Source organism: Sapajus apella, unplaced genomic scaffold, assembly GCF_009761245.1.
Source record: "Sapajus apella isolate SASKATOON/1434 unplaced genomic scaffold, GSC_monkey_1.0 scaffold17, whole genome shotgun sequence".
Taxonomy (NCBI): Eukaryota; Metazoa; Chordata; class Mammalia; order Primates; family Cebidae; genus Sapajus; species Sapajus apella.
The window spans coordinates 9,355,354-9,381,187 of record NW_022436957.1 but is presented as its reverse complement, the minus strand read 5'-3'; the positions used below and the strand labels follow the sequence as shown (position 1 = coordinate 9,381,187).

Below are 25,834 nucleotides of genomic sequence, written 5' to 3'. Positions count from 1 at the left end.
GACGGGGTTTCACCATGTTGACCAGGATGGTCTTGATCTCTTGACCTCGTGATCCACCCGCCTCGGCCTCCCAAAGTGCTGGGATTACAGGCGTGAGCCCATTTTTTTTTAAAGTAAGCGCCCCAAAACATTTTAGCTGGGGGCAATATTAGAGTTTTTTTTTTTTTTTTAAATCACTGAAGTCAGCTTTTCCCCAAGCATCAAATGGCAAAAGCCAAGCCTTAAACATTGAGAGCAGCCTGACAGTTGAAACTTACTCACACACGTGGCATCTGGCATGAGCATGTGGCCACTGAGGCAAAAGCACTTGTAGCTTCCGTGTGTATTCACACATCTGTGTTGGCATGGCCGGGGGTTCATTCCACACTCATTCATGTCTGCAGGGGCATTTAGAAAACAGGGAAAGGTGAACTGAATCAGGAAATATCCAGATGGAGAAGATTAGACCCCAGTCTTGGGAAAGACAACTGGGTTATCTTCCCTGAACGCCACCACTTACACACTTCCTTTCCTACCATCAAATTCCATTTTAAAGGATTGGCTAGAATGTGGAGCAAATGGAATTATAATCATACACCACGGGAAGGAATGCAAATTGGTACAACACTTTGGAAAACTGCTTGGCAGAATCTACTAAAGCTATATTTAGACATACTCATGACCTAGAAATCCCAGTCCTGGGTATAAAACCAACAGAAATGTGGATTTTAGCCCACTAAAAAAACCCTGCATACTAAAATGATCATAATAGCATGATACTTGATAGCCCCAAACTGTAAGTAATCCAAACACCTCCCAAAAGAAGAATAGGTAAATGACTTGTATATTGACACAATGGACTACTATATAGCAATGAAACTGAACAAAAGACAGCTACAGGCAACAATGGATGAATCTCACAAACATGATATTGAGTGGAAGAAGCTGGATACAAATGTGTATATACTATATGAGTCCATTTATATACAGTTAAAAAAGCAGGCACAGCTAATCTGTGATATAAGAGGTCAAGATATGGTTCTCTCACTGGGCATGGAAGTGACTGGAAAGGGTGTGAGAGAGTCCTCTGAGGGGCTAAGTTTCTGGTTTTTGATCTAGATACTGGTGACACAGGCATTTAGAAAAATTCATGGAGCCATACATTTTTGATATATGCACAATTCTATCTGTATACTACTTGACAAAAAGAAATAGACAATTTATATATTTCTCCCTTTCATGCTGTCCCAAGCAGCTGATGACATAGGCTGACAGTACAGCCTCCCGTCAATTATTGCTATTTTTGGCGGCCCCTGCACTGGCCAAATTACATTCCTCTAGAGGGAGCCCTGGCAGACAGCTCTTAGTGGTGAAGTTGGAGGACAATATTTAATCCTGAGTAAAGATGTTCACAGGGTGACATTTTGGGCTGGATGATCCTGTGTTATCATTTAACACAGGATGTTAAATGATAAAAGAAGGTTACAAAACTCTCTGTACAGATCACTCCAAAATTTGTTTAAAAAATACACAGGAAAAGAAAAGCCTAGGAGGGTATGCTCTAAATGCGACTAATGGTTATCTTCAGGTGGTAAGATTGAGGGTGACTTTCTTCTCTGTGCTTTTGTGTTTTCTAAAAAAAAAAAAAAAAAACTAAGTAACATTTTTATTAAAATAAAAAATGACACAGAAGGAAATAAAACTTTAAAAAGGATCATCTGGAGAAGATCTTGCCTTTGGTATTGCTGGTTCTAGATCCTTGAGGAATTGCCACACTGTCTTCCAGAATGGTTGAACTAATTTACATTCCCACCAACAGTGTAAAAGCATTTCTATTTTTCCACATCCTCTCCAGCATCTGTTGTTTCCTGACTTTTTAATGATTGCCATTCTAACTGGTATGAGATGGTATCTCGTTGTGGTTTTCATTTGCATTTCTCTAATGACCAGTGATGATTAGCTTTTTTTCATGTGTTTGTTGGTTGCACAAATGTCTTTTTTTGAGAAGTGTCTGTTCATATCCTTCACCCACTTTTTGATGGGGTTGTCTGTTTTTTTTTCTTGTAAATTTGTTTAAGTTCCTTGTAGATTCTGGATATTAGCCCTTTGTCAGATAGATAGATTGCAAAAATTTTCTCCCATTCTGTAGGTTGCCTGTCCACTCTGATGATAGTTTCTTTTGCTGTGCAGAAGCTTTTTAGTTTAATTAGATGCCATTTGTCAATTTTGGCTTTTGTCATTGCTTTTGGTGTTTTGGTCATGAAGTCTTTGCCCATGCCTATGTCCTGAATGGTATTGCCTAGGTTTTCTTCTATGGTTTTTATGGCTTTAGGTCTTACACTTAAGTCTTTAATCCATCTTGAGTTAATTTTTGTATAAGGTATAAGGAAGGGGTCCAGTTTCAGTTTTCTACATACAGCTAGCCAGTTTTCCCAACACCATTTATTAAATAGGGAACCCTTTCCCCATTACTTGTTTTTGTCAGTTTGTTAAAGATCAGATGGTTGTAGACATGTGGCATTATTTCTGAGGTCTCTGTGCTGTTCCATTGGTCTATGTATCTGTTTTGCTACCAGTACCATGCTGTTTTGGCTACTGTAGCCTTGTAGCATAGTTTGAAGTCAGGTCATGTGATGCCTACAGCTTTGTTCTTTTTCCTTAGGATTGTCTTGGCTATACGGGCTCTTTTTTGGCTCCATATGAAATTTAAAGTAGTTTTTTTTTTTCCAATTCTGTGAAGAAAGTCAATGGTAGTTTGTTGGGGATAGTATTGAATCTATAAATTAATTTGGGCAGTATGGCCATTTTCATGATATTGATTCTTCCTATCCTTAAGCATGGAATGTTTTTTCACTTGTTTTTGCCCTCTCGTATTTCCTTGACTGGTGGTTTGTAGTCATCCTTGAAGAGGTCCTTCACATCCATTGTAAGTGGTATTCCTAGGTATTTTATTCTCTCTGTAGCAACTGTGAATGGACATTCACTCATGATTTGGCTTTGTCTATTATTGGTGTATAGGAATGCTTGTGATTTTTACACATTGATTTTGTATCCTGAGACTTTGCTGAAGTTGCTTATTAGCTTAAGGAGATTTTGGGCTGAGACAATGGGGTTTTCTAAATATATAATCATGTCATGTGCAAACAGAGACAATTTGACTTCCTCTCTTTCTATTTGAATACTCTTTATTTCTTTCTCTTACCTGATTTCCCTGGCCAGAAATTCCAATACTATATTGAATAGGAGTGGTGAGAGAGGGCATCCTTGTTTTATGCTAGTTTTCAAAGAGAATGCTTCCAGCTTTTGCTCATTCAGTATGATATTGGCTGTGGGTTTGTCATAAATAGCTCTTCTTATTTTGAGATATGTTCTATCAATACCTAGTTTATTGAGAGTTTTTAGCATGAAAGGGTGTTGAATTTTGTTGAAGGCCTTCTCTGCATCTATTGATATAATCATGTGGTTTTTGTCATTGGTTCTATTTCTGTGATGGATTACATTTATTGATTTGCATATGTTGAACCAGCCTTGCATCACAGGGATGAAGCTGACTTGATCGTAGTGTATACACTTTTTGATGTGCTGCTGGATTCAGTTTGCCAGTATTTTATTGAGGATTTTTGCATCGATGTTCATCAGGGATATTGGTCTGAAATTTGTTGTTGTTGTGTCTCTGCCAGGTTTTGGTATCAGGATGATGCTGGCCTCATAAAATGAGTTAGGGAGGAGTCTGTCTTTTCCTATTGTTTGGAATAGTTTCAGAAGGAATGGTACCAGGTCCTCTTTGTACCTCTAGTAGAATTTGGCTATGAATCTGTCTGGTTCTGAGGTTTATTTGATTGGTAGGCTATTAATTACTGCCCCAATGAGGCATTTTTATTCACCACATTTAGAACAGGGTTTTTCAACCTTGGGACTACTGACATTTGGGTCTGATCATTCTTTGTTGCAGGTACTGCCATCCTGTGAATTGTAAGGTGTTTAGCAGCATCCCTGATCTCTACCCATTAGACACCAGTAGCACCATCTTCAAATGCCTTCAGACATTGCCAAATGTTGCTTGGGATAAGGCTTCCAGATTTGGCAAATAAAAATACAAGATTCCAGCTGGGTGCGGTGGTGTGTGCCTGTAGTCCCAGCTAGTCAGGAGTCTGAGGCGAGAAGATTGCTTTGAGGCCAGGAGATCATGGATGCAGTATAGTCACTGCACCCCAGCCTGGGCAACATAGTGAGACCCCATATCTAAACAAAACAGTGCAGGATTCCCAGGTAAATTTGAATTTCAGATAAATGACTAATCCTTTTAAAGTATATATACATCCCATATACTATTTTGCGAGCTTGTTTGTAGGTTCTAGCAGGGGAGCACAGCTACCCTTGACTGAAGGCTGGTCCTCCTTTATTGGGGATGGTTGTCCTCTTTGCCTCAGCATGCAGCTTCCAAAAGGACACACATGGAGCAGTAAGAGAGGAAGGGGACACCTGCCTAGCCAGCCAGATCAACCAAATCAGCCCTGGTGAGCAATGGGGTGACAGATGTGACAGCCAGATAACCCTCACACCCCTCATATACGATTTTAAACATCTATATAATATAAAATTATTTGTTGTTTATCTAAAACTTAAATTTAACTGTGTATCTGTATTTTATGTGGCAACTCTTCCTAGGAGACAAAATCACCTAGGTTGAGAACCACTGTTATAGATATTACAACCTCTTTAATGTTTTCAGGCAAACGATCTAGGACGAAAGTTATAAATTACCTATTACAATATATCAAGGCCAGGTGTGGTAGCTCAGCCTTTAATCCCAGCACTTTGGGGAGGGAGGGCAAGGGGAGGATGGCTTGAGTCCAGGAGTTCAAGACCAGTCTGAGCAATGTGGTGGGACCTCGTCTCTACAAACACTGTAAAAAGTAGCCAGGCATGGTAGTGTGTGCCTGTGGTCCCACCAGTCAGGAGGCTGAGATGGGAGGATCACTAGAGCCCGGGTGGTCAAGGCTGCAGTAAGCCATGATCATACCATGGCACTCTATCCTGGGTGACGGAGTGAGACTCTGTCTCAAAAAAACAAAAAGTATATGAAGTATAATAAAAACATGCACATCATTCAACCCAACAATTCTACTTTTAAATATTTTTCCTACAAAAATATTAATTCAAGAAGGCAGGGCTGTGCATAGAACAATGTTAGATTTAGCACTGTTTGTAATGGCAAAAAATTGGAGACAATATAAATCATAATAGTTAAATAAAGCATATTTTTGCATAAAGGTTAAAAGTATTCACACTAGGAACTAGGACACAGCCTTACAAAGTATAAGGTAGTTCTGTGTGTGCTAACATGCAAAGATGCCTATGAGAAATACTTACGTTTGCACTATAACAGAAAAAGATTTCCAGGATCTAAGACAAACTTAACTATGCTTATAGTAACAACTGGAGGTGGCCACTCTCACTTTTAAGTTTATACCTTTTTGCACTGTTGGATTTTTTAAAAATAAAAATATACATAAAATACTTAGGTAATTTAAAAAGCTATAAAATTATTTTTTTCAAAAAAGGCTCTTTTATCTGTGTTATGGAAAGATGAAATTTAAAAATACGAAAGGCCTTTAGCTTATAAAAACAAAATCGTTTTTAAAAAAGGCCTTTTACTAAGCATCTTGACAAAAACATCAGAATTTTTACATTTTTCATAGAGAAGAGATTGAAAAATCTTGTCCTGAAACCACCTTCATTTGAAGACTTGACTTTAAGAGATCGTGCGAACCATATTGTGTCACTAGCCCTGCTGCAATGATTGAATTTGAACTACGACCCCGGGCTACCTTACTGACCTTGACTGCAGGTTTTCCCAGTGTATCCTGGAAAGCATCTGCATTTGTTTGGTCCAATGCACTCACCAAATTTGCATCCAGGTTCGCATGTAGCTGTGGAAGAAGAAGATGTCTTGATGATAAAAGAACAGTAGTTAGTGTAGTGAGATGCACACAAAATTTAGAGCTATGCTTTTAGAATATTAGTTTAATATTCCTTTTGGGTGGCAGAGAATTCCATGGGGACATATGGAGGACCATCTGCCTCCTTTTGAGTCTGTTTTCACCTTTTAGACACTGGAAAGTATTTTTCCTGTAAACGAGGTAACCTCCCACCACACCCCCAGCCAAGGCATGCAACTTTATTGTAACTTTATTTGGCAATGCCACACTCCAGTGCTATTCCATGAAATATAAAGCCTCCCAGACCACAGCCAGCCAGTTTTGCATGTAAACACAAAATATTTAATAAAACAATTAGTAACCCTGGGCAAATGCCAAGGTCATTCCCCTTCCTTCTGTTTCTTGCCCCATTTCATCTCCTCCATATTTTCTCTATTGAATGATCAAAATCTTTTTAATGCTGTGCATTATCAATCAGACTGAACAACCAACAGATTGGAGGGAGGAAGGTACTACTTCTAGCCATAAGGATGAGAACTAAAAGCGTGATTATTATAATGAGGATGATAATAGAGGCATCAGAAAGCATCACAAAGGCAGGATTTGTTTTTCTATTGTATTCACTTCTTTGTCCCAACTCCTGACACAAAGTACACAATAAATACTTGTTCAATGACTAAAGTGGTAGGAGAAACAACAGGTAGGATGTTATAACTGATTCAGTTGGTGGCAAGAAAACAAATAGTCAAAGATAATGGACAGTTTGATTCCAGCTCATAGGGAGGAAATAAAGAGAAAAAGCAGTAGATAGGAAAAAAGGTAAATGGGAAAGCCCCAAGAGTAGAAAGGGAGAGGATACAATATATGAGAGAGAAAGGAGACTCTTAGGGTATCAAGGACTCTCAGCAGTTTCTGGATACAATGGGAGCGTGAGAAATAGCCATAATATGAAAGAATGACTCAGCAATTGCCCAGGAATGGTATGTGTCTACTTCTCCATCCATCAATTCCCCTAGGTCCACTTCTAAGCAAACCTGTTCCTAAAGATATCCGCATCTTTCCCTACAACCCCAGACCCTATCTTTTGTTAATATCATAATTCCTCTCCCAGTTACCTGGATTCAAAAATTTCAGTTTTCTATTTTTTCTTGACTCCATACCACTCAGTTGTAACATCCAATCCTTGTTTCTACTACCAACTCATCCATTGAACAACTATCTATCTAGCTAACGAGAACTGCCTTGCCCACAGACACTTGGAAGATGATGCTGAATACCTCTCTCTCTGTTTTCCCCACTGTAGCTGTGACCAATGCCTTACTGATGCAAGGGTCTAACAGCCTAGTTCCTTGTTTCTTGCCAAGACAAACTCTTGTGCAATTAACACCCTAGTGGTCCCTGTGAGATCAGGCTGAAGCTAGACTTCTTTTGAAAACATATCTCTGCCTAGCCCCTTCCCCTGCACCCTCATTCCCTTTCAAATTGCTCCTAAGACACCCTTTAATGGAATATTTGTACAAGAATCCCCTTTTCAGGCTCTGCTGCTAGCAAACTTGATATCAGACACGACATTAATATTCCAAAAGCATAGCTCTGATTATGCCACACCTTGCACAGAGGTCATCATAGACTCTTTATTACCTCCTGAATACAGTACAAGTATCATAACCAAGTTAAAACTAGCATGATCTGGCCAGGCATGGTGGCTCACACCTGTAATCCCAGCTCTTTGGGAGGGCGAGGAGGGCAGACCACCTGAGATCAGGAGTTTGAGACTAGCCTGGCCAACATGGTAAAACCCCATCTCTACTAAAAATACAAAAATTAGCCAGGCATGGTGGCGGGCACCTGTAATCCCAGCTACTTGGGAGACTGAGGCAAAAGAATCAGTCGAATCCAGGAGGTAGAGGTTACAGTGAGCTGAGATTGTGCTTTCGCACTCTAACCTGGGCGACAAAGCAAGACTCTGTCTTAAAACAAAACAAAACAAAACAAAACCCACAAAAACAAAAAATCAAACCTAGCATGATCTGGCCTCCACCTTTTCTAGTCCCCCTAGGCAAAGGCAACACTGTGGGCAAAAGACATTGCTTGCTTGTTCTCCAGACCTACCCTTTGCTTTCTGCCTTTTCTTACCCCTCTGTAGGATACTCTTCCCTGGGTTTCCAGTAGTTAATATAGTTAATATTCTCCCCATTCTGCAAGGACCAACTCCTGGCATGGCCCCTTCTTCTTCATCTTTTTTTTTTTTTTTTGCGGGGGGGCCGGGGTGGGCCAGGGCCGACAATGCCCATGGCCCCTTCTTCTAAAAGCCTTTACAGATTTCTCCAGCCACCTATGAATGCCTGTTCAATTTCAAGAACTTCACAGAACTTTGGCAGGCCTCTCCTGTGAAACTGATCAGTTTTTGTCTTATTAAACAATGAGGCATATAGTTAGCTACAGTGTTTGTTTTTCATCCACTACTTGTTTCCAAGTGCCTTCAGGATAGGGACTTAAACATTAATCACTGTTTCTCCCATAGCGTTTAATATAGTGTTGTAAACATGTTTAATATTTGAACATTTTTGAATAAAGAATAAAGTAATTGTTGTGGAACTTTTAATAGGGGAATATTTTATGGCCCTGAACAAATCAAAAGGGAAAAATGCTTCCCCAGCAAAGTTTTTCCACCTTTAGAGACAAAAGAGAGAATTTAATTTCCAATGTCTACTTTGTTATAGATATGTACTTGGAGTTGCAACTTTAAATTCAGATGCTAGAAAAATAAATCTTTTTTTTTTTTTAAGCCCTGAAAACCTCTGGTTGTTCCCTGGAAACTGATTTCCAATGTGGTCCAGACAGGAAAGCCCAGGATATATGCCAAATAGAATGTAGGATAAATGGTGAGTAATACCCTTGCTATAAGGCTAAAGCTTCAGAAAGATGTTTTCAATTTACAGTAACTTTGGATCTGTGACTTGAACAGCCAATCCACAGCAAGGGAAATTCAGTTTGTGTTTAAAATGGCCCGAGATTGAAGCATGCTTTAGACAAAGTGAAAGTCTTATTCAGTTCTCCCCCAAACTTCTCCACCTGCAGCTTTTCATCAGGTACTTGTTTCTGGACAACTCTGTATTTCATCTCACTAAAATGACATACATTTTAAAGTTAATGATATCGAATTGATGAGACCCTGCCTTGGGAGCAGATTTAGACAGGGTAGAGGCTAAGAGCTAGAGAGCTCCAGTATGCATGGAGGCAGGGCTTCAAGAGGAGTGAAGGGCAAATAGATGGACCGAGGGGAAGGCCTGGGTGGACTGGGACCTCACAGCCTGGGGTCTGGCTCTGCTTGCTGGGGCAGGCTGATATGCATTCTTATTATCAAGCATCCCACAACTCTGGCTTCGAAATTAGAAACCCAGAAATCAGGGACTAACTACCCTGTTATTTGGCGCCTCAAGGAACACATGACTTTACCATCAAGAAGTATCATGTAGATTGGATAAAACACAATACACATTTTAGATCTAAAAGTCATTGCAATTTAAGATCTAAGTATTTGACTGGAGCAGTAGGGGTGCTGACCGTCTCTTCAGCTTGCAAAACTTGCAGAGTGAGCATTCTGCTTGAGCCCTCCACACTTGCCCTTTTGACATCTTGCTTTAAATTCTTTCAGGCCTGTGGGATTATACAGTTCCTGAAAGCACTGAGAATGTGATTGGCTGCGTGCGTCATGGCCAAACTGCTCTTATCCAGTTACAGAAAAGCCCTTCCTGGAAGCCAAACCTTACCTTCATTTATTGACCAGCGACATGCTGGGTCTTACAGTTTTATAGCAGTAGATGTTGAGTTCGTTCAACTGTAAGAGAGATTCTAAATCATGTGTTTCACGTGGTTTTTGCCCCTTTCCACCTGACTGACTTCAAATAAAAATGTGTTATGTTATGTCTAGAAAAAGAATAAAGTCACATTTAATCCCCCCATCACCTGGTGCTTTAATGAAGAGAAGTCTGTGATGAGAATTATTGGTCCTTCCCAAAGGAATGGTAATTTATGAGGTATTTTCTATGCATGCCAGGTAATGAACTCACCCTTTAATGCATACATTTCTTACCCTCAATGGTAGGTATTACTCTCTACATGTTGCAGAGGAGGAAATGGAGGCTTAACTAGCTTACCTTAGCTAGCTTGACCTAGCTAGCTTGCCCAATGTCACCCACGTCAGTCGTTCTCAATGCCCTTGATTGTGACACTATCAATCCAATCAGTATGAGGACCCACCCTTTTAATTGACACAAGTCCCAGGAGGATATTCTATCTTCTTTATCTAAGTGGGAAATGATGATCTTTGTTTTTTTCTAGTATTTTCATGCTTTTGCCATCTTGTCACAAGCAAATTATGAGGGCAGAAGGTTTTGCATAATATGGAACACGTGGACGCGATATCAATATTTTCTACTGTTTTATAGATTTTGGATATTATCAAGTTCTTCCCCATTTATGGTCAATCCAGATATTTTTGAACCAGCTAGAGAGAAGGAGGTTGGGGCAGGAACAGACCAGCAAAGAAAAGGTAGCATTGTTATTTCTAAAAATAGCTAACATGTTAGCGCTTTTATGGGACCTGCAATTGGGCTGTTATCCCATTTAGCAGATAAAGAACTTAGGATGAGGCATATGCTACCTACTGAAGGACACAGGAACAGTGAGAGTAGATTCCTGTCCTAAAGGAACATACCCCTGGTGAGATAGTCAGTTATGAGGGATGTGGATTTGGTTCTGCTACACTGCCAGTTTTGGTCATTATGGAAAGTCATAAAAAGAAAAACAAGGCAAAAATTTATGCTCATCTCTACCCTCCTCAACCTCCTTGAAATGATCAGAGGCCTCTCCTGGAGTTCCTAACACATACTCTGAGAAATGTCCAATGTATAACAAAATCAGCAAAATACTTAAAATATTTGCATATATGCATGTGTAACTTGAAAACATTTAGAAATTGGCAGTATGGATTTTTAAAATGTGAGTAACATATCTGTAAGCTAAAAGGCTTACTTGTTTTGAGGCTGAAGCCTACTAGTCGGGTGATTAATAATTAAAAAGTATATTTTATTGGAAGTCAGCTGGAAAAAACTATAATTAGAGGAGGAATTTATTGGCCTGCTTTTGCCCATCTTAGTTCCTTTAGATTAAAAAGAAAACAAACAACCTAGTCATACTCACTAAGATAATCATGAAAATAATTGACAAGACAGTCTTCTAAAATAAATCATGCCAAATATGATAGTGTTAGTCACATTTTGTCTGGGAAGAGATCTCATAGGAACCCAGACATTGGTTATTGGTAGTTATGTATGTCCTTGCCTAAGAGATCCACTGGCAATTTTGTGGCAGTTCATGGTGTGACATATAAAAACCCAAGGGCCCTGATCTAAGTGTAGGGTCTGAATTTTTACAAAATTACCTTCACAGACTCCTTTGCTGTTTCTTCTCCAGCCGTAGCAGCAGGCCAGTCTAGTTCCATAGTGACAGACCCCAGGCTGATGTGCCGATGTTAACAATCCATGATCCCTTGCACTGCAGATAAAGAACTATATGTTAGTATTGAGAAAATAGAAAAGACAGCAGAAACTCTTCCCTACTACAGAGATGTCAATTACCTGGTTAATTTCGAGAAACCTGCAGCAAGTGCTAAATCATATTTTGAAAACATGAATTGTTGGTTTGCCAGCCTTCCTCAATAATTAGTTTCAACCATTTCCTTCTTCCCCATGGTTAAAAGAATTGGGTTACATAATCTATAAAAGTAGGGCACATGAAGATGTCCAAAATGTATGTTTTTGAACCTTGTAGAGTGCCACTTTTCAGATCTGCTCTGTATAGGCACAGTAACTGTCCAGTTCTTTGTCTAGTTCAGTGACTTTCTGGCCCTGTGGCTTTGTCCCAGACCAGAGCTCTACACTTTTACCCCACTGGCACCTGGGAACCATTGAATAGACTGGAATCACCACAGACTATAAATGATTAAGAGCTGAAAGGGCTCATTCAACAAAGCGCTCTCATGTTACAGAGGAGGAATCTCCTGTTCAATGGAGTGGAGTCACCTCCCCAGCAGAGCTGGGTGTTGGGAATTCTAGCTCAGGGCTCACTGCTGTTCCACGTGACCTCCTGGAAACCCAATTTGCTAAACTCCTTAATTTTAGAGCAGAAATCGGCAAACATTTTCTGTAAACAGCCAGATGGTAAGTATTTTAGGCTTTGTAGGGCCGTAAGATCTCTGTCCAAGCACAAAAGCAGCCATAGGCAATAGTAAACAGATGGGCATGATTGTGTTCCAATAAAACTTTATTTATGGACACTGAAATTTGAATAGCATATAATTTTCCTGTGTCATGATATACCTTTTGAGCCATCTTCTAACATTTAAAAATGTAAAAACTGTTCTTGACTCATGGACTGTTTACAAAGAGGGGATCACCTAGCCTTGGCCCACAGGCTGTAGCTTGCTTGATCTAGATGCCTGAAAAAGGTGACTCTCCTGCGCCTCACCAAGTGCCCCCAAGTAGTGCTGCCATGGATGAAGCTCACTGCATGTTTACCTATTTACTGTCCTGGTGTTGGACAGGGTTGCTACCAGACTTTGAAGAAAAATACTTGCATTGTGTATTTAGTGGAGGGCTGTGACTATTTCCTTACACATATTAAATACACTGTAAAAATGTTTCCTGGATTCTTTAACAGACAAAGGAATGCACATTTTACCATGTGCTTTCTGCTACAGGACTGAACTTTATGCAAGTTAAAAATATCTAAGCCAAGGTCGGGAAGTTAAACAACCTTGTAGATTTCCCTCATGGTCTGCCTCTCCCACAAATTTGATTACTCAGTTAAGAGCTATAAAGATATGGTCTGAGACATTTCATTTACTGAGAGCACCAAATGTGAAGATGATTTTAACATTTACTTTTTCTTGAAGGGGACTTTTTTTCATTTGTTAATGGAATTAATTTTAGGGATTCATAAATCACTCAAACATTTAGAACAGGGTTTCTCAACTTCTACACAATTGACATTTTGGGCCAGATCATCGTTTGTTGTTGGGAGTTGTCTTATGTGTTGTAGGACATTTAACAATGGTCTTTATCTACAGATGCCAGTAGCATACACCCCTCTAGTTCTGACAATCAGAAATGTCTCCAGACATTGCCAAATGTCCCCTGGAAGGTAAATTTTTCTTTCATTAAGTAGTACTATTTCAAAGTAAAGCATTTATTGTGTACTTGCTATGTTCCAAGTACTGTCTTAGGCACATAAAGTACAGTGATGAAAAGGACCTGGTCTTTGCTCTCTTAAGTTCACAGTCTGTTGGAAACAGATGCATTCAAGTATAGGACAGCATGGCAAATATTATTAAAATGCTCTGATAAAGAGTTTTGACTGAGAAATAATGCAGCCATCTGCCTAATGTAATTTGTGTATTCCTAACAATTCTGCAAGGGATACCACAATCTTGACCTAGTCTGCGCTTAACTAACAGTTTCCAAATAACCTATGATAAACTCCAATATTCCTAGCACAGTAGGGTGACTACAGTTAGCAACAATGTATTGTATATTTCCAAGTAGCTAGAAGAGAGAAACTGAAATGTTACCAACACATAGAAATGATAAATACTCAAGATATTTGAGTATTTGATGGATACCCTGAGTACCCTAACTGGATCATGATATAGTCTATGTATGTAACAGTCACATGTACCCCATAAATATGTAAAATATTTTGTATCAGTAAAAAAGAAGAAACTATGGGTGACTAACCATAAAGTATGATGAATAAATAAGTGCCAGTCCAAATACAATGATGTCCTTAATACATTTTTAGTTTTAGTATTTTAAAAATTGAGATACAATTCATATAACATAAAATTCACCATCTTAAAGTGTACACTTCAGTGATTTTAGTATTTTCAATGTTAATGCACTCATCACTTCTATTTAGTTCCAGAATATTTCCATCACCCCAGAAAGAAACCCCATACCGATTAACTAACTCTCCATCCCCTGGCAACCACAAATCTGCTTTTTGTCTCTGGATTTGCCTATTCTGGATATTTCATATAAATGGCATCATAAGATATGCAGCCTTTTGTATCTGGCTTCTTTAACTTAGTATGTTTTCAAGCTTGATCCATGTTGTAGCCTGTAACAGTACTATATTTCTTTTTATTGCTGAATAATATTCCATAATATGGATATACCACATTTTATTTATCCACTTATCAGTTGATGGACATTTGAGTTGTTTCTACCTTTTGGTCATCATGAATAATGTTGCTATAAACATTGGAGCACAACTTTTTGTGTGGACATATGTTTTAACTTCTTTGGGGTGTATACCCAGGAGTGGGATTACTGGGGCATATGGTGCAATGGACAGAATGTTTGTGTCCTCCAAAATTCATATATTGAAACCCTAATGCCAATGTGATGGTATTTGGTGGTGGGGCCTTTGGGAGGTAATTAGGTCATGGGGTGGAGCCTTTATGAATGGGATTAGTGCTCTACAAAGAAAAGGCCAGAAAGCTTGAGAAGTTGGCAGCCTGCAACCCAAAAGAGTGCCTTACCAGAATCTGACCATGCTGATACCCTGATCTTGGAATTCCAGCCTTCCGAACAGTGAGAAATAAATTTCTATTGTTTATAAGCCCCCCAACCTATGGTAATTTGTTATAGCAGCCTGAACTGACTAAGACACATGATGGCTGCATGTTTAACTTTCTGAAGAACTGCCAGACTGTTTTTCAACATGGCTACATCATTTCACTTTCTCACCAGCAATATATGAGAGTTCCAATTTCTCCACATCTTCACCAGCACTTGTTATTGTTCATTTTTTAAAACTGTAGTCATCCTAATGCCTGAGAAGTAGCATCTTGTTGTTTTGATGTGCATTTTCCTGATGGCTAATGATGTTAAGTGTCTTTCATGTGTTTATAGACCATTTGTATATCTTATTTGGAGAAATGTCTATTCAGGTCCTTTACCCATTTTTTAATTGGCTTATTTGTTTTAATGTTTTTAAGATTTGAACACAAGATTGAAATTTTTTGGTAAAAACAACTATCCCCATACCTTGGTGAAAAAAAAAAAAAAACACAAAAAACCCTTCCGCATAGATACATGATAAGTCCATTTCTTAACCATACACATTTGTGACAAACCTTGACAAAATACTACAATCTGCTTTCACCTCTTCCTTTAACAGCACGAAGCTGATGCCTGGGGGAGCAAAATGGAAAGAGGAACTAATTTTGCCTGGGAAAGAGGAGAAAAATGTCACAGGGTAGGTGACATTTGAGTTAGATTTCAAAAGAAAACATGATGAAAGAAAAGTTGTATACGGAGAAATTCTGCCTTTGGAATTTTAATTCCATATTTTTATAAGAAATGTGGGATTCATTTAATTAGAGTTCAATCTAGCAACAAAATCTTAGAGATGATGTGCCAACTTCTTGACTGCAGATTTGCAAGCAATATGCTCCCCAATCACAATAGGAAGGACCTTACCTATTTACTGATGCAAAAAAAAAATTCAGTATAATCCTCAATAGGGCATTAATATGTATGAAGTATAGTGCTAGGTGCTGATGATACATTATAAACCTGGCAGAGAGGGTCCCCTACTCATGAGCTTTTAGACAAGGGGTTCAGGGTAATAGAGGCATTCAATATATTCAGTCTATTACAGAAGCTTAAATCAAAGAAACATAATTCAGTCTAAGGGGTCCTAGATATTCCCTTTGAAGGTGCAAACTTTAAATTAGACTTGAGACAAACAGGGTTCAACCACATAAATTGTAAGAATATTACAGGCAAAGGGAATAGAATGAGTGCAGACTAAGAAGTAAAAGACACCGTGCTTGTGCTTGAGGAATGAGTAGATGACCAGAAAAATAGAGCAAAGGTAGGGAGGAGTCAGTTTGTAAGAGATGAGCCCCAAGAGGTGGGCATAGGCTACATCACAAAGGGTCTTGTGAATCAAGTTAGGGTTTTGGGTTTTATATCTTAATGGCAATAGAACAGCACTGAAGGGTTTCAAGTAGGAAGGTTATTTGATAAGGTTTTTCTTTTGAAAAACATTACCATGAAAGCAGTCCAGAAGATAGACTTGGAGGGAGGCAGAATGGAAGAAAAGATATCAGTTGGCTCAGAAGATAGATTCTACTTGCTTGGGCTGGATCAGTAGCAGTGGAGGTAAGGAGAAATGAATGGCATCAAAGTGGGACCAAAAGACTTGGTAATGGATTAGAGTCATTCATTCATTCAACAAGTACTTATTGAATGCATACAATGTATCATACACTGGGCTAGTTACCAGAAGTTCATTAGCAACCAAAAGAGAAATAAGATTTCTGTCCTCATGGAGCTTATATCCTCGTTGATTGGCCATAGAATGTGAGAGGGATGCACCATCAGGTAGATGGCAGCACTGTATTTCTGGAATGAGGAATATGGATGGAGGAATATGTTAGGGAATAGGATAGATGATGAATTCTTTTTGGCACATGCTGATTTTGAGTACTCTTTAGACGGACAACCTAGAAGAGGTGTTGAGCAGGAAGTTGGATATTTGGGTGAGGAGTCCTGGAAGCATAACTAGATTTGTGAATCATCTGTAGGCGGATGGTTACTAATTCTACAGAGGTGGATGTAGTGTAAGAAGATGAGGCTTAGGGCACAGTCCCAAAGATGCCAGCATGTAAGAGATGGACCAAAGAGCAGGAAGGTCCAGAAAGAAGTCCAGGCAATGCTCAGAGGAACATCAAGATAGTACATTGTCAGGAAAGCCAAATGAGGAGAGTTTTTCTAGTAAGAGAGTGGGATCAACTCTGAATGTTGAGAGGCTGAATAACATGGTGGTCAGGACTATGGTTGCCTTCCTGGGTTTGAATTCTGGCTCTATTATATATTAACTCTTTGACCTTCAGCAAGTTACCTCATCTTTCTCTGTCTCAGCTATCTCTTTTCTAAAACAGAGAAAACAACTGTATTTACGTTAAGGGTATTCATGATAATGAAATCATTAAATATAGGTAAAGGGCTTTGAATGGTGACTAACACAGTAAATGCTCCCTAATTGATTGCTTTTATTAGTACTAGTAGTAGGATTAATATTATCAGATGTGTTGACCTTCAGATGAGAGCCATGTTTCCCATAGAAGGATCTGCCTTAATATCCCTGTCATGCTCACTCATTGGTGGGAGCAGCCTGTGGGAATTGTAGCCTCACTTAAAAGTGCTGCTGGATTTCCAAGAGCAGAGTAGCGGGACCCTGGGTCAGTTATGTTCCCTGCAGTTGGAGGTCTGTGAGGTGCATCCTCATAGCTGCCACAGGTTGCATGTGACTTGCCTTTTTTGTTTGTAGGAATAAATTTTCACTGTAAGGGTAGATTATCATAGAATTTCATCTTAAAGAAAGTGACCCTAGATATAATCTGGTTCCAACCTATCATTTTCTGCATGAAGAAACTAAGGCCAAGAAAAACTGAGTATTTCATTGATATTAGAAGTCAGAGGGGAACACACTTCACCAAACTATTCACCTACTCATGTATCCATTTGCCTACCCAAATTTTATTAAGTAACTACACATATCAGGCACTGTACTAGGCACTGAGACTATAGGAGGTTTATGAGAAAAGCCCCATTATACTCCAACATATGACCCTACCAAAGGGGCAAGTTCTCAGGAGCTAGGGGGAGATACAGAAGTTTGCATATTGGAATGGGTGGGTAAGGGGTTTTCTGAAGGAAATGGGGCCCAATATGAATGGAACTTATCCAGGAGAAGTGAGAGGAAGCTGTATGGTGATGAAGGTGTTCCAGGCAAAAAAAAAAAAAAAAAAAAAAAAAAAAATAGCCAGTTCCAAGGACAATGTCATTAAGAACATGGGGAGTTGGTGGCCTGGAAATCTGAGTGTAGATTGTGGTATGTGTTAGGAGCAGAGGAGTGAGAGGGGCAGCAGGGGAATGGTGGGATGGAGAAGGGGGCAGGGAAACAGCAGGGGGCAAAAAGAAAAAGGCCTGTGTCCCTCCTGCAGGCTCCAGAGAGTGACAGGAGGATTTTCAAGTAGCTGGAAATATAAAGAATGTTGTAATACACAAAACAGTCTCCTTAGAAGTACGGTGAGCTCACTAAGCTCCAACAAGATTTCTGAAACAGTTAGATGTGAAATCACACAAAACCAAATTGAAATTTGTTGAAATCTGATATTTTTTAAAAGGGTAATCAGAAACCAGCCCAGAGTCCTTGGTACAGGTGGCCAAACCTACTTCATATGTACCAGTCAAAGTCAATTACTTGGGATTGCAAAGAATACTGCCCTGGGGTTAACTAACAGGAGAAAGTTACCACAAGATAAAATTCATATACTGTTTGCACATTACCACAACTCTCCAGAGAAATCCTCATTTTCTCGATCTTTATTGCTTTCACATGCCTGCTTTCAGGTGAAAAGGTGAAACTGAGAAATCAGAGGTGTATTAATTTCTCCCAAATCATTGTTTTTGATGTTGTATAAAGTGTCACTTATAAAACTCCCCCAAATGTTAATGACTAACACTTTGGCCATCAAAAATTTATTAACTTTGTTAATAAATTAAGATATCTGCTGTAAGGAATTCCTTTCTGTGTCATAAAAGCATCTTAGTACTATAGTTCTGGTGGAATTTATGGGAAATTTGCCATCAAATCTACATCACTCTCATTTGTTAAAAAATGGAAGTAATTGTCATTTAAGAATCAACTCATTATTCAGAACTATGAAATGGAATCTGATATTCAGATGATGACACAAATCAGAAAATACCAGGTCAGCCTCTAGCTGCTCTGTGCATGCAGCAACATGTTCTGTGTGTATTTCCTAAAGGAGACCAAGCAGCTTGAAACAACACTGTAGGAAAAATCATCAGAGAAGCATGTGAGTCCATAAATGAGCAACTTGCCTTTTAATTAATGATGGGTGTGATGCCCATATATTCACTAAGTTTTCAGAGAGAGCTTCAAAGGACCAGCCACAACTGGGCTTTTACTAATTTAATCATCAAATTCTACATCTGTTCATAAAAATGGAAAATAGCTTAAAGAGGAACAACTATTAGTAGACAGAATTGCTAATAATTAATTTGCTGATTTGTAGATGTCAGAGGAAACTGATTTATTCCACCAAGAATCCAGTTCTGTATTCTATGCTTGCCAAGTTCTTTTTGAAAGTGTACATATGCAGTTATTTAAAATTATGGATAAAAGGAAAATTAATTATTAAAACATTTATGTATAAGTTGAAACAATATGATCTAGGGGAAGAAAGGAATCCAGTACAGGCAAGCATGATACTGACAATAATGAAAGAGCACATTATCTTGTGAAAATTGTCTAAAACTGCCAAGAAAAGCACTTTAACTTTTAGTTTCTACACAATTCTTGAATGATGTTCCAAGTTAATGTTAGCAAATGATTCAGATTACTTTCCCAGCATCCTTTTCTTTCACCTGCCCTCTGCTCTAATTCCATGCCCACTCACTGGCTTTCCCATCACTAGCTTCAAAAATTCTTTTACTTTAATACCTGGTTGTAAGCATTCTAGATAAATAGACATAAACTATTAGGCTAAACCATATCAACTCACCATTTTTATATGTTAAAAGTGACCAAATATCTATGATTTCATATGTTGCAATTTGACAATTTTGAAAGAGGAAATTAAGTGCTCACTAAATCCATTTCTGTGTCTCCTGGACACAAAACTACACAAGAGTTCCCAGCTGCCTGCCAGTTAGGTAGGACCACATGACTAGTTTTGGCTAATGAAATGTAGATGGACAGGATGCAGGCAACCTCAAAGCCTGGCTCATAAAGGCTCTCATGAAATCTTTAGTGGACTTATTTCCCATCAGCCCTTGAATAAAAAGGAGTATTCATACTTGAAGAAAGACGGCGTCCCAAGATGGATGGAAGCTGGCCGCATATGAAGGCATGCAGCAGAGTCCCTCAAACACGTCTTACAAGGCAGGTAAAGAAATAAACTTTTACCATGTTCAGTTACTGAGATTTTGAGGTAGTTTGATGCAGTAGCCTATCCTGATCAACACCATAGTATTTCAAGAACCATTTCTTTTCCTAAAGCCTAGTATACAGTGTTTCTCCTTGCATGTGAAGCCATTTATATAAAAAAATCTTACAAAGCTAACAATATAGCTTTGTATATATATTGTGCTTAGTTTCATATTTGTGAGGCTTGCATTTTTTTAATGTGTTAAGTTGGGCCAGTGCATTCTGGAATATCAAAGATATTAAGACATAGCATCAATCACCGGAATTTAATAGAGAGCTAGATATAAATGAGCTTTTATGCATTTGGTTAGATTGTCCCAGCCCCATGGAACCTGACAAAACCAGAGTAATTGATAAAAATGTATCAACCTAAAAACAGAATATCTAATTTTGGACTGAACTAATCCTATCAACATCCTCAGCCACCTTGGAAGATCTAGATTGACTGGCCAGCCCCTCTCTCTCTCTTTTCTCTCTCTCTCTCTCTCGTCTCTTCCTAAACAATATTTGGCACATATGAGGCTCAGGGAACTGAGTCTTGAGACAGAGAAATGCTAACATAGGTGAACAAGTCTGTGGAGTGGAGGCCCTGAGCTGTAGGGGTCTGAGCTAAATGCTCAATTGCCCAGTTTCTTTAATGCATTATACAGCTTGATGTCTACATTGATCAAATTAATCAGAAATCACCATCTCCACAGCTGAAGCTAATTTAAAAACATTCCAGGGATTGTGTAAGTAGTGTAGTATTTCTTCATAGGATTCCTTATTTTCTGCAAAAATATACTGTGCCAGAATTCTTAGTACATTTGTTTATGGTCAGGTTCCAGGAAACTTCATGATATTCTCCAAGACAAATTGAGAAAAACTTCTTTTGCTGATGTTTAAATACATTTAAATATTGCCATAGAAATGAAATAAAAGTTTTCTAAATAGGGATAAAAAGGTCCAACCATGAAGATTTTTGTTGTTGGTGGTTTTGATTTTTGTTTTGTTTTTATCATAGCTCCCACTATGGCAAGTTCATTGTACCTAGCCAGTTAAAATTAATTCTGGGCTCCCATCTATCTTCAAGAGACAGAGTACAAGTCCAATGGGCCTAGGGATACCCCAAGACATCTCACTTTCCCAGATGTGTAGGGGCTTATGTGCCCAATAAAAAACTTGCCTGGATTATAAAGCTCTCCTATACTAGTGTGTGTTGATATGTCTTCAAATTTCTAATGCCATGACTGGTAGGGATAGTAGTAAATCTCAGGCAAAAGTTGGAACTTTCCATTGCTTCCTCTATTTGCCTCATTTATCTTCCAAGCTCAGGAGTTATGTGGAGATTGGGGATGGGGAGTATCTTGGTTTAGGCTCCCCCAGAAGCAGACCACGAGACAAGAATTTCCTTGGAAGTGGTTTACTTAGGAGGGGAAGGGAGCATTGATAAAGGAGTAGGGAAGTGAGATGAAGAAAAGAAGCAGTCAATAAAGCAAGTGTTATCAAGACAGCTACATTTATTCTCCATCTCATTCATTCATTCATAGTAAGCATGAGGGAGAATGATATAAATGGAAGATGGCGTTAGAGAAGTAGTCAAAGTCTAGATCAAGCAGAGCCATTTATGCCATTTTAAGTAGAATGAATTTTATTCTTAATCTGGTTGAAAGTCACTGAAAAGTTTTAAGAAGAGGGCTGACATGGTCTGATTGAAATTTTAAGAGGAACACTTTGGAGCATAGACTAGAGGCAGCAAAAGAAAAAGCAAAGGGAAGCTATTGTGGTTCAGGTGAGAGATAATGGTGGTGTAGCTGGATGATGGTAGGTGGGGGCAGGGAGTGGGGATAGAAGGAGATGGACTTGAGACATGGTTTGTAAGAGGATTTAGTAGCAGATGTAATACAAGTTGGGAGGAAGAGATCCACTTGTCAGGAATGATACCCTAGTTTTTGGCTTGAGCCAGTTCGGATGCTGTTTGTTCTGGGGTGGGGAGAAAGGACGAAGTGGAGAGAAGCAAGTTCTGAATGATGATCAAGAGTTCAGTTTCGGATGTCTTAGGCTCAGTGACACATCTCAATGAATAAGTCAAGAATGCAGCAGAAAGAGGCTGGGGCTTGAGATTCCCATTTTGAAGATGTGAATATATGTATAGATGGCACTGAAAATGCTGGAACTGGGAAGATCACCTGGAAAGTGTAAATAAGAAAGAAAATAGGGTCAGATTAATATCTGTGGAAATCCAGCACTTTAAATCCTGTCGAAGGGAAGAATAACCAGTGTGGGAAAAAGCAAATCAGAATGTGTTGAACTCTATGATGGTTTTAAAATATGTCCATAAATTATTTGATGCACATCCTTTCAAAAGGTGAAGTTTAGTTCCCCTCCTTTTATGTGGGGGTTGTACTTAGTGACTGACATCTAACAAAGAATACTGGGGGAGTAATGGGGGTAACTTCCAAAATTAGGATACAGAAGGCATTGTAGCTTCCTCCTTGTTCTCTCTCTTGGATTAGTCACTGTGGGGGAAGTCAGCTAACATGTTGTGAGAACATTCAAGCAGCCCTATGGAGGGGTCCACATAGAAGCTCAGGCCTCCTGCCAACAGCCATGTGTGTATGCCATCTTGGAAGCAGATCCTCCAGCCAGGGTCAAGATGTCAGATGGCTATAGCATTGATCAACAACTCGACTGCAACCTTGTGAAAAACTCTAAGCCCAAGAAGTGTGGTGATTTCTCAAAGAACTAAAAACAGAATTATCATTTGACCCAGCAATCCCATTTCTGGGTATATGCCAAAATAATAAAAATCATTGTTCCATAAAGACACATGCACACATATATTCATTGCAGCACTATTCACAATAGCAAAGACATGGAATCAATATAAATGCCCATCAATGATAGACTGGATAAAGCAAATATGGTACCTATACACCATGGAATACTTACTATGCAGCCATATAAAAGAGATCATGTCCTTTGCAAGAACATGGATGGAGCTGAAGGCCATTATCCTTACCAAACTAAGGCAGGAACGGAAAACCAAATACCACATGTTCTTACTTATAAATGGGAGCTAAATAATGAGAACCAATGGGCACAGAGAGGGAAACAACAGACACTACGGTCTATTTGAGAGTTGAGGGTAGGAGGGAGAGGATCAGAAAAAATACCTATCGGTTACTAGGGTTAGTACCTGGGTCACAAAATCTGTAAAAAAAACTGCCATGACATGAATTTATCTATATAACAAACCCGCACAGGTACCCCTGAACCTAAAATAGGAATGGAAAAACTCCACACCCTTTTACTGTGAACCTAAAACTGCTCTAAAAAATGTCTTTAAAAAAGCCCAAGCCCCATCTAGCTAAGCCGCTCCTGAATTCCTGATTCATAGAAAATGTGAAATAATAAATGTTACTTTAAGCCACTAAATTGTGAAGTATTCTGTTGCATAGCAATAGATAACTAATAAATGTGGTATCCAGAAACCAAGCAAAGAGTGTACTGAAGAGTAAGGTGATGATCTTTGTTGATGTTTGTTACTTTGGTATTTTGAGTTTTAATTTTGTAGCTGTATTCATTAAATCTGAGATATCATGCATTATAAGCACACTATTATTATCTACATCAGAAAAGAAAAATGCTGCCAATTAAACTAAAAGATAGCTCATTACCTGAATAATTATGTGCAATTGTGTCATAATTCTGTGCATGAATTAGTCACGATTGTGTTAGCTTTAAAGAACACAGAGCCTGCAATGGCCTGTTTGCTCGCTATTGCTCTTAGAACCACGTCCAAACTCCTTGGCTCAAAGTACTGGGCTCCTTGCAGCCCGGTACCAGCCTGCCTTCTTTGCCTCTTGGCAGCCACTGGGCTTATGACTTAAGATTCTGGTCAGTCCACTCTGTATCTTGGGCTGATGTCTTCCTTACGCATTCTTTTTGCAGGTATGTATCTATATCGCAATACCTACTGGGAATTAAACATTGGAATATTTGTTTTCTACTCCCATTTTATATCAGGTGGGCTCACATTTGCTCCATATGAACAGTATAAATGTCATCTACTATATTGAGTTTTCCCTGATTCTCTCATGTGGACTCAGTTTCTCTCTTATCTGTATTCTGTGGAATGTTTTGTGTGTGTGTGTGTGTATACACACACATATATATACATCCTATATATATAAACTTGTTTTATATGTTTATACATATGCATATAAACATATATATATTTGAGATGCTATACTGTGTGTGTGTGTATATATATACATATATATATACTTTTATTTATATATAAATAACATTATTTGCCTCTCTATCCCCCTTCCTTGGTCATTTATTAATTTACCTAACTTTTAATTCAATACATACTATGCGCCAGGCACTGGGCTAGAACCTGGATGTATATCCTTCCCCCCTGGCTTCCCTGGCCAAAAAGGAAAGAAAGACATTTTGATTACCCTATGAAGTTGTCTAGTGAGAGAGGCAGTAGATATGAATCTCTGGCATTTAGAAAAAATGTTTGGGCACATCAAGTGTTCAGTTAATGTTGCATTAAATAGAAATAATTTTAACACTTTTTATAATTTTTAAAAAATAAACAAGGCCTTCACATTGAAAACAGGTCAGTTATTTAAACTGACCCACTGGGACTCGGCAAGTTAACTGATGAAACTAGAAGTACTACTGATCTCTGTGGATAAAATATTTAATGAAAAGTGACTTAACTATCCTTGGGAAACACCATGGCTTTTAAATCTGTCACTTGTTTAATGTGAGATTCTGCACAAATTACTTAACAATCTATTCTTTTGAAATTCAGTTTACTCATCTATATAATTGGAGATGCGATCTATAATTTACACATGGTCAACATTGCCAGTGGGACCTCAATCTCTGTTTTCCCCTTTTTTCTTAGTAATAAGACCCCTATTACACAGCCACTCGGAAGACAAACTACATTTTCCAGCCTTCACTTCAATAATATGTGGCCAGGGAACTAAGTTATGGCTAATGGGATATAAACAGAAGTGCCATGTGCAACACTTCTAGGATGTGTCTGTGAAGGGAGGAGGGATGTTCTTCACTTATTTCCTCTTATTGGCTGGTGATATAGATTGCATGTTTGTCTCTCAAATCTCACGTTTATATGTAATCCCCAAAGTTGGAGGTTGAGCCCAGCAGGAGGTGACTGGATCATGAGGGTGGATTTCACATGAATGATATAGTGCCATCCCCTTGGTAGTGAGTGAGTTCTCATGAGATCTGGTTTTTTAAAAGTGTATGAGTGTGTGGCACCTTCCCTTGCCCTTGTTCCTGCTTTTGCCATGTGAGACACCTGCTTTCCCTTCACCGTCTGCCATGATTGGAAGCTTCCTGAGGCCTCACTAGAGGCAGAAGACACTATGCTTCCTGTAAAGCCTGCAGAACCATGAGCCAATAAAACCTCTTTTCTTTATAAATTACCCAGGCTCAGGTATTTCTTTATAGCAATGCAAGAATGGCCCAACACAGTTGGTATTTGGACCTATTTGCTGAAGCTCAAGAAGCCATCTTAGGCCACAAGGGGAGGGCCTTCTGATGGAGCCATTAAATGGCAGCATCTGGGTCCCTGACTCCATGAAGGGCCAGCCATATCAGCCCAACTACTCATGCCTTTGTGAAAGAGAAACACATGTCAATCTTGCTTAAGCCAAGGTTATTTGAGTTTTCTATCACTTGCAGCAAATTCTGAAGGATCAAAAAACAATGTTTTCACGGTAACTAGCTGCTACAAGCCCATTATCCCTATTCTGACATTTCCTGCTTAAAACCTCCAATATTAAATAGCT

General features: G+C 38.9%; 1 protein-coding gene across 2 annotated transcripts in view; it reads right to left on the bottom strand.

The window, feature by feature from the left end:
* The window catches only part of EGFL6 (EGF like domain multiple 6), a 61,344-nt gene that overhangs the window by 29,180 nt on the left and 6,330 nt on the right, over positions 1-25,834 (bottom strand). For both annotated transcript variants that reach the window (XM_032285908.1, XM_032285909.1), the window contains exons 2-4: positions 11,368-11,480; positions 5,820-5,912; positions 258-377 (exon numbers count right to left, since the gene is read on the bottom strand). In XM_032285908.1, the coding sequence (XP_032141799.1) occupies positions 258-377; positions 5,820-5,912; positions 11,368-11,480 (326 nt within the window). The remainder of the gene's footprint in view (positions 1-257; positions 378-5,819; positions 5,913-11,367; positions 11,481-25,834) is intronic.